We start from the raw sequence: 10,084 nt of genomic DNA, 5'->3' as shown, positions 1-10,084 counted from the left end.
GTTAGTTTATCTAAAGTCATTTTTGCTTATTAGTACGGTTGAACTGGATCAGCAAAGGTCAGCAGCAAAGACATTAGTTAATAAAATGGGATTAGATACATTTGTGCTATTTAACATATTTAATTATTGCAGGTTTGCGTCATATTCTGAGTTTGCATTTCACTTTGCATTGAGTTTTAATTCATTTTGATGAATACTAAATCAGTTTTTTGTGAGTGTTATGAAGTAATGCACATTCACATTTAGTCTAGAACTACATCATGTTCACACAGCGCACACAACTCCTCTTTCCTACCGATTTCTCCCAGTATGGGGACAGGAGAGCTGTCAGTCAATAAATTGGAAAACAAAGTAACTTGCATTACTTTTTTGAAAAAGTAACTCAGATATTCTCTTGTAAATTAAAAAGTAATGCGTTACTTTACTAGTTACTTGAAAAAAGTAATCTGTGTATATATATATTTTTTTTTTTCGTAGATACAGTTTAACGGGGTATATTCTGTGAAGGACTTTTAAAATATATCTCTTTGACCTTGTTAAGAGATAGCGGACTGGCAGAGGCCAGACTTTTTTCCAATCAACATCACTCACAAATTGATTCCAACATGCAACATTTGGTTTCGAAGCAACATCCTCCTGGAAAATGGCTCTTACTGATCTGTTATAATAATTACAACGATAGGAAAAACATATTTGATCAATAGGGGAGTGTGAGAGTTGTGGGAATTGCTGATAATTTAATCTGTTTTTGCCGTTTAAACAACATAGCTATTTTAGGAATGACTGCGGCAAAAAAACCGTTGTGAATTCCTTTGGCGGTATGGGAAAATTGCATTTAGCTAAGAATTCCTCGTGTGTAAAAAGAAGACCATCTGAGTTAAATAACTGTGGTCTACCAAAACGATGCTATTTCAAAACCAGTTTTCGAAGCGGTAGAACTTTTTTAAGCATGAAACTGTGGGTGATATAACATATCTGTGACCCTGGAGCACAAAACCAGCTTAAGTCACACGAGTATATTTGTAGCAATAGCCAACAATTGCTGTTTGGTCAAAATTATCCATTTTTCTTTTATGCCAAAAATCATTAGGATATTAATAAAGATGTTCCATGAAGATCTTCTGTACATTTCCTACCGTAAATATATCAAAACTTAATTTTTGATTAGTAATATGCATTGCTAAGGACTTCATTTGGACAACTTTAAAGATGATTTTCTCAATATTTAGATTTTTTTGCACCCTCAGATTCCAGATTTTCAAATAGTTGTTTCTCAGCCAAATATTGTCCTATCCTAACAAACCATACATCAATGGAGAGCTTATTTATTCAGCTTTCAGATGTATAAATCTCAATAAAAGACCCTTGTGACTGGTTTTGTGGTTCAGGGTCACATATTAGAAACGTAAACAACAGGACATTTTACAGAAGAAGGACAGCAACAAACTGAATCACATTGTCAACGATTGATTACTCATACATTTACAAACCTAACGAGTTAAGGTAACTGAAAACCTTAGCGCGGTGTTTAAACAAACATTGATTTAAAGTTCAGAAAGGAAGACGTCAAATGCAGCGCAGAGACTTCTGGGAACTGTTTTGAGCGCAGACGACTCCAATGAATCGAATCATTTATGCGAACCGATTCGCTGAATGAATCGAACGATCCAGCGCTAGTCCCGCAGGCTGCAGGGGAGGCAGCGGGGCGCATGCGCAGTGCGGCGGTGGGGATTTCCAGCGGAACATGAAGGTAAGAGGCGCTGGATGATGGGGAGAGGGCGGCTCGGTAATGCTGCTGCCCAGCACTGCATGACACTCAACGGACATGTTCACTTTCACGTCTTGTCCTTATTGAGGTAATTAAACAGTAGTTACAGGACGGTGTACGGTTAAATTGTGTGGTGTGTGTGGATTTACAGGGCCCTGCAACTGCGCTAATGTTAGCAGTGCTAGCTGCATCTGATATCTGTCAAAGATGAGCTTGAAACGTGTTCGAGTAGAGTAACAACTTCATTGATGTCTATCCCTTTAATAACGACAAGTTGAGCGATCAGATCGGACTGACTTGCGCGTTGACAGATGTGTTTACTGTGAGTACTGTCAGGTTAGCTGTGTGGCTAACACACGTACTGTTTATGAAATGCGCAGGACGGTGTACGGTTAAATTGTGTGGTGTGTGTGGATTTACAGGGCCCTGCAACTGCGCTAATGTTAGCAGTGCTGTGCTAGCTGCATCTGATATCTGTCAAAGATGAGCTTGAAACGTGTTCGAGTAGAGTAACAACTTCATTGATGTCTATCCCTTTAATAACGACAAGTTGAGCGATCAGATCGGACTGACTTGCGCGTTGACAGATGTGTTTACTGTGAGTACTGTCAGGTTAGCTGTGTGGCTAACACACGTACTGTTTATGAAATGCAGATGGAGCATGATTATTTATTAACGCTTAACTGTGGTCTCTGCGAACGCTGGTTTATTGAGGTGGGGATTTTAGCTTTACCATGTTTAGTGGGGTGTTGTGGTTATGATATGAGGCCTCTCTGATAAAGCACATGAAAATGACTGTTTAGTGTTGGTATGAATTAAGCAGCTTGGAATGACAGCCTGCATCATTGAAGGTAAACACTGGGAATAGTGTGCAGGTGTTTAGTTGGCAGCCATCTAGAAGAAAACAGTCCACATTCACTGCTAGAAATAGAGACCCTTTACTCCCATATTATGTGGACATTATTGGCAGGTCCAATAGGAAATCTGTGCCCGCAGAGTTTTGCGAAACGTTCACAGAAATGACAATTCATGAATTGTTCCCTCTTCCTTACCTGTTTGTTTATTAAATATTTTGGCTAATTTGCTTGTGATTTCAGTCAAGGACGTCTATATATAATACCTGGAGAAAGCTATTCGTTAGCATTGCCATTCATCTCAATGAGTGCAGAACCCCCTGGAAGTCGGGTTGGGTACCGAATAGGGCTGCACGATAAATAGCATGTGATTATCACGCGCATCTCGTCAGTAAAGCCGGTTCTGTGATTAGTGGTAAATGTCCATCATGTGCATTCAGATAGAGTGGCATTTAATACAGAGCCGTAGTTCGCTGACAAGCTACGCAATATGGCGTTCATAATCGAATATGATTCATCTGCGATTATGAACGCGATATTGCATAGCTTGTCAGCGAAATATGGCTCTGTGTATTAAATGCCACTCTATCTGAATGCACGTGATGAACATTTACTGCTAATCACAGAACCGGCTTTACTGACGAGATGTGCATGATAATCACATGCTATTCATCGTGCAGCCCTAGTACCGAAACCCGGTACCAATATGGCACTAGTACCTATGTAACCGGTCTGTACTAGAACCGAATCTGAACGCAGATTTCGATGCCTCATTTCGTTGCCATGCCTGAGTGATCGATTTAAATTTTTGTCCTCTGGTTCTCCGAAACGGACGTAAGAAGCATCGTCACTGGTACCCGCACGTGAAAAATAATTTCCCGACTGAGAAAATGCACGTGAACTCAAGTCGGAAAGCTCTAATAATACAAATCCAACACATCTTTGTAGTAACGCGAGTGCCCATGTTGTTTTCGCATTCCGACCTTAAAGCACAACTCGGGAAATGAGAGCATCCGAGGAGCGCGTGAATGCAGTAATTACACTTGCTCTGATGGCAGCAGGTAGCCTTCCGTTAACTAAGCTAAACATGCGTAAATTAAAATGCATAAAGTTAAACCTCCCTTATATTCACATTTCTAACCCTGTTGTCCAACAAAAGAGAAAATGATAACCGTTTCACTCCACAACACCAGTCACATGCTTCCTTTTGTGATCTGATGAGGCTTCTTGTCACAGAATGAGGCAGCAAATATGTTCCATAGGCTACTTTAAAAAGAATACATCAGGACATGTCCGGGGAAAAGAGGATGCATGGTCACTCTAATTTATAATCTATTGCTAATTGATGTATTCTTTTTAAAGTAGCCTATGGAACATATTTGCTGCCTCATTCTGTGACAAGAAGCCTCATCAGATCACAAAAGGAAGCATGTGACTGGTGTTGTGGAGTGAAACGGTTATCATTTTCTCTTTTGTTGGACAACAGGGTTAGAAATGTGAATATAAGGGAGGTTTAACTTTATGCATTTTAATTTACGCATGTTTAGCTTAGTTAACGGAAGGCTACCTGCTGCCATCAGAGCAAGTGTAATTACTGCATTCACGCGCTCCTCGGATGCTCTCATTTCCCGAGTTGTGCTTTAAGGTCGGAATGCGAAAACAACATGGGCACTCGCGTTACTACAAAGATGTGTTGGATTTGTATTATTAGAGCTTTCCGACTTGAGTTCACGTGCATTTTCTCAGTCGGGAAATTATTTTTCACGTGCGGGTACCAGTGACGATGCTTCTTACGTCCGTTTCGGAGAACCAGAGGACAAAAATTTAAATCGATCACTCAGGCATGGCAACGAAATGAGGCATCGAAATCTGCGTTCAGATTCGGTTCTAGTACAGACCGGTTACATAGGTACTAGTGCCATATTGGTACCGGGTTTCGGTACTAGGGCTGCACGATGAATAGCATGTGATTATCATGCACATCTCGTCAGTAAAGCCGGTTCTGTGATTAGCAGTAAATGTTCATCACGTGCATTCAGATAGAGTGGCATTTAATACACAGAGCCATATTTCGCTGACAAGCTATGCAATATCGCGTTCATAATCGCAGATGAATCATATTCGATTATGAACGCCATATTGCGTAGCTTGTCAGCGAACTACGGCTCTGTATTAAATGCCACTCTATCTGAATGCACGTGATGAACATTTACTGCTAATCACAGAACCGGCTTTACTGACGAGATGTGCATGATAATCACATGCTATTCATCGTGCAGCCCTAGTACCGAAACCCGGTACCAATATGGCACTAGTACCTATGTAACCGGTCTGTACTAGAACCGAATCTGAACGCAGATTTCGATGCCTCATTTCGTTGCCATGCCTGAGTGATCGATTTAAATTTTTGTCCTCTGGTTCTCCGAAACGGACGTAAGAAGCATCGTCACTGGTACCCGCACGTGAAAAATAATTTCCCGACTGAGAAAATGCACGTGAACTCAAGTCGGAAAGCTCTAATAATACAAATCCAACACATCTTTGTAGTAACGCGAGTGCCCATGTTGTTTTCGCATTCCGACTTAAAAACACAACTAAGAAATGAGAGCATTCGAGGAGCGCGTGAATGCAGTAATTACACTTGCTCTGATGGCAGCAGGTAGCCTTCCGTTAACTAAGCTAAACATGCGTAAATTAAAATGCATAAAGTTAAACCTCCCTTATATTCACATTTCTAACCCTGTTGTCCAACAAAAGAGAAAATGATAACCGTTTCACTCCACAACACCAGTCACATGCTTCCTTTTGTGATCTGATGAGGCTTCTTGTCACAGAATGAGGCAGCAAATATGTTCCATAGGCTACTTTAAAAAGAATACATCAATTAGCAATAGATTATAAATTAGAGTGACCATGCATCCTCTTTTCCCCGGACATGTCCTCTTTTTGGACGTAGACTTGTCTTTATCAAACAGATTTTGTTCTTCTGTCGTTGCAGCATTGGACATGGTGTTTTTAATGTGCGCTCCTCTCTGCAAACCCTGACCTTCAACCTACTGCGGGGTAAAGCCTGGCAGTAAGGGCTTAATAAGGTGAGGACTCTCCATCCAGCACCCAAATCCCAAAACCTTCTCATGTCCTGTTGAGGTGTTTTGGCTAATGAGGAGCCCAGAGATGCCCATTACAGCATGAAAGAGCCCTGGGCAAGGCGTACGCCCGAATTAAACCAAGCACATCTTCACTTTCATTATTGCATATCGCTCTTTTGGAGGATGATCGCAACTTGCTGATTTTCCCCACCACACTGCACCGTTGTCCCAGGTCTTCCGGTGTCTAGTGGAAGAGAGGACTTGAGATGGCAAGGGGTCCCGTTTAAAGAAACTCCTGGATTGTAGGATAAGAGGTTGCATGCTACGCAGCCCACTGCCACCGATGGATGCCAAGTTGCGAGAAGATCTATTCCGCAGGTATGTGGCGTCTTTGGAGAATCGGCTTGAGGAGGGAGCCGGTGAAGGAGGAGGAGGAGCCAAGACCGAGGAGGCACTGATTTCTACTGCAACAGCACTGCTTGGCTCATACCAGCCCGATCCAGGGCAGCGCTTTCGCATGGTTCGATTCTATGAAATGACTGAGAACTCCCTGAGGACTCAGAGAAGCGCAAACTTGCGGACATTGGAGACGAGTGACCATGCATCCTCTTTTCCCCGGACATGTCCTCTTTTTGGACGTAGACTTGTCTTTATCAAACAGATTTTGTTCTTCTGTCGTTGCAGCATTGGACATGGTGTTTTTAATGTGCGCTCCTCTCTGCAAACCCTGACCTTCAACCTACTGCGGGGTAAAGCCTGGCAGTAAGGGCTTAATAAGGTGAGGACTCTCCATCCAGCACCCAAATCCCAAAACCTTCTCATGTCCTGTTGAGGTGTTTTGGCTAATGAGGAGCCCAGAGATGCCCATTACAGCATGAAAGAGCCCTGGGCAAGGCGTACGCCCGAATTAAACCAAGCACATCTTCACTTTCATTATTGCATATCGCTCTTTTGGAGGATGATCGCAACTTGCTGATTTTCCCCACCACACTGCACCGTTGTCCCAGGTCTTCCGGTGTCTAGTGGAAGAGAGGACTTGAGATGGCAAGGGGTCCCGTTTAAAGAAACTCCTGGATTGTAGGATAAGAGGTTGCATGCTACGCAGCCCACTGCCACCGATGGATGCCAAGTTGCGAGAAGATCTATTCCGCAGGTATGTGGCGTCTTTGGAGAATCGGCTTGAGGAGGGAGCCGGTGAAGGAGGAGGAGGAGCCAAGACCGAGGAGGCACTGATTTCTACTGCAACAGCACTGCTTGGCTCATACCAGCCCGATCCAGGGCAGCGCTTTCGCATGGTTCGATTCTATGAAATGACTGAGAACTCCCTGAGGACTCAGAGAAGCGCAAACTTGCGGACATTGGAGACGGCCTTTGCGACGCTGGAAACCATCTGTTCCAACTTGCTGCTCTTTCCTTGGAAGAAAGAGTTCCGTTGCATAAAGGTGAGTCAACGGATTAAAGGATTCATTGTTGTTTTTTTCCGTGGCGCACAAAGGGAATGACGTTTCAGTAGGGCTGGACGGTTCATCGAACCGTAAACAAATGTAATTTTCCCATGTCGGTTATATTGTTTTTTAAAATCCTATTAATACTTTTCCCTTAAAAAGATACTTACCGCGTGTGTAGTTGTGCTTGCATCTTTTGCAGCGTCTCGCAAAAGAATTTAAACCTTTACACACAGTGCCGCTCATCAATGTCGGTTCCAAAACAGTGGACCAATCAGAAGACCCTGGAGGCGGGGCAAGCTTTTGTTTTCAGTAGCAGGGTGGCATGGCAAAATTTTTATTTGAGGGGAATAGTAGGCATTCTGTCCTGCACTTTATTAAAAAATAAATAAATAATTTTTTACGTGCTGCGTCTCACAGTTTTAGATGCAAAGGTGTGTTCTGTGTGAATGGCCAGTAAGAACCTAGAGTAAATACTTGTGCTTATAGCGTGACACCACAAGATCACTGAGACGGTGCCCTGCTCTTTCTCTTAATCAGCAGTTATATTTACATTCATTATTTAAAACATTTGTTTACAGGAGATGCAAGTTATTATTTTCTGCTTTTCACATGACAATATTTAAAAAGTAGGCTATTTTGTTTGCTGGTTGTTTTCTCATTTTGACATGGCAATATTCCTTTATTTTGTTTGCAAAAATGAATCTATTTTTTTAGGAAACTTTCTTTTTACAATTAAACTGAAATGTGATTATTTCAAGCAAGCTCTGATTTTAATATTTTAATCGATTCAACAAATAACCACAAATAGTTTGTTTCCTTCAATTATTACACAAAGATAAGAAATACACTCTTGTCCTCTTGTCATAAAATATATAAAAATATCCCACCTTTAATATTTGAGTATATTTATGGTACAAACCTTTAATTTAAACTTGAACTATTAGGGCTAGAAAGAAAGAAAGAAAGGAAATTACAGCAATAAGCCCCAAGAAGCCATGGTTTACAGTGAATATATAACAGCTAAGGTTTCACAAAATAAAACAGAGCAAATAAAGTGTAATGATATTAATAAAAACAGTATTCTTCCACCAAACAATGTAGCTCCTCAGAAACAGTTGTGTTGCCGAGCAACACACAGACGTAAACAAAGGTGTGTGTTTGTAGAGTATTTTACAACAGCTTTGAACTTGACTCAACCAATCAGAATCAAGGACCGGAACTATCCGTTTTATAAAAATTAATAAATAGTAATTGAGGTAAAGTGTTCAATTAATTGAGGTTTTGATTTTAGGTCATATCGCCCAGCCCTACATTTCAGTGAGAAGTCTGTAGTTTCAGCGAGACTGCACTGCATTCTGGGGTTAATTATTCAGCCTTCTATTAAAACCTTTCTAGTTCATGAATGTGAAAAAATGAATTTAATCTTTGCTTTTGAGTGTGTAATGACTGTTCTTTCACTCTTACAGACCTTCACGGGGCCGTATGTGTACCAACTGCAGTCGGTGATATGCGACGCAGACTTGCGTTCGCTGCTGCGTACCATGGGCTATTCAAGAGACCAGGAATTACAGTACCACGTTAGGGACCATCCAGGTGGAGCCTCCCACCTCCGGCAGCTCGCCTTCGAACTGCTCCTCGCCCAGGCTGAATGCCGTCTGCTCGGCGAGGTGGTGTCCATGTCTCGGGGCTTTGCCTCGGAGCTGGAGGCCATGGAGGTGAGGAGGAACACCAGAGAAGATGCAGCAGGGTGCGCTGACGCCCTCCGCCGACGAGACAGCCTTACAGGAGACTTGTCCCGCCTGTCGGTGCGGCCGGTGGATATTGACCGCGCCCACCTAAGGCGAAGCGGTCGGCCGTCCAAGTCGGTGGATGTAACAGACAGTGCAGGACACTGGCACCAAGCCAGCAAGCCTGTGCTGAAGGCCTCGCTCAGCCTGCGCAAAGAGCCACTGTTCGTCGACACGGAAGAAGACTTGAAGGATGAAATCATCCGACCAAGCCCTTCGCTTTACCCTGTGGCGGTGCCGCCCTCTTACAGCCCAGTGGCCGACTTCTTCCCGATTCAGTCGCCCCCGTCTGAGCCATACTCCTACCACTTGTCCTCCCTGGATGAGGTGGACTTGTACACTGAACGGGGTTTGGGTGGCCACCAGACGCCCTCTAGGCCACAGAGCCGGGAGCCTCGAGAGTCCCGGGACAGTTGGGTTCTGAAGGGACATGTGATGAAGTGCCAGGGCTGCGGCATGGGCTGTCCTTCGCTCTCCTCTTGCCAGAGGTGCGACATGATCTTGTGTTCGTCCTGCCATGCAGTGGAACCGGCACCTTGTTGTGGCTTCCAGGATTACACTAAAACTTCCCGCCCTTTGGATGGCTACATGCCCATCAAGGAGAAGTTGTCCGTCTACTCCAACGCTCACTCGCACACTCACCCTCACCCACTTCCCCACGCTCAGTCCCACTCGCTTTTGCTGGACAAAGCTGTGATGAGCACCAAGCTGTTTCCCAGTAAAGCCGTGGGTTCGGGCAGCAGTCCGGTGGTCAGCTCCATCAGCAGTGGGGGTGAGCGGCTGAGTGTGGGTGGCTCCCGCTGTGGCTTTTGCAACAAGCCAGGGGCCTCTCACACCTGTGTGAACTGCTCCAAGGTGTCATGTGAGATGTGCATGAACAGAGCAAATAAAGTGTAATGATATTAATAAAAACAGTATTCTTCCACCAAACAATGTAGCTCCTCAGAAACGGTTGTGTTGCCGAGCAACACACAGACGTAAACAAAGGTGTGTGTTTGTAGAGTATTTTACAACAGCTTTGAACTTGACTCAACCAATCAGAATCAAGGACCGGAACTATCCGTTTTATAAAAATTAATAAATAGTAATTGAGGTAAAGTGTTCAATTAATTGAGGTTTTGATTTTAGGTCATATCGC

The 10,084-nt window shown here is 43.4% G+C and overlaps 1 protein-coding gene across 1 annotated transcript; it reads left to right on the top strand.

The window, feature by feature from the left end:
- The first annotated feature begins 1,680 nt into the window (after positions 1 to 1,680).
- Positions 1,681 to 9,843, top strand: LOC107557475 (spermatogenesis-associated protein 2-like). The gene is made up of 4 exons (XM_016240899.1): positions 1,681 to 1,750; positions 5,621 to 6,293; positions 7,069 to 7,153; positions 8,626 to 9,843. The coding sequence occupies exons 2-4, from the start codon at positions 6,031 to 6,033 to the stop codon at positions 9,841 to 9,843; spliced, it is 1,566 nt and encodes a 521-aa protein (XP_016096385.1). The 5' UTR covers positions 1,681 to 1,750; positions 5,621 to 6,030.
- The last annotated feature ends 241 nt before the right edge of the window (positions 9,844 to 10,084 follow it).

The sequence above is a fragment of the Sinocyclocheilus grahami genome, unplaced genomic scaffold (genome assembly GCF_001515645.1).
Source record: "Sinocyclocheilus grahami isolate Dianchi unplaced genomic scaffold, SAMN03320097.WGS_v1.1 scaffold604.1, whole genome shotgun sequence".
NCBI lineage: Eukaryota > Metazoa > Chordata > Actinopteri > Cypriniformes > Cyprinidae > Sinocyclocheilus > Sinocyclocheilus grahami.
The sequence above is the reverse complement of the archived record's forward strand: the minus strand, read 5'-3'. Positions and strand labels throughout refer to the sequence as shown.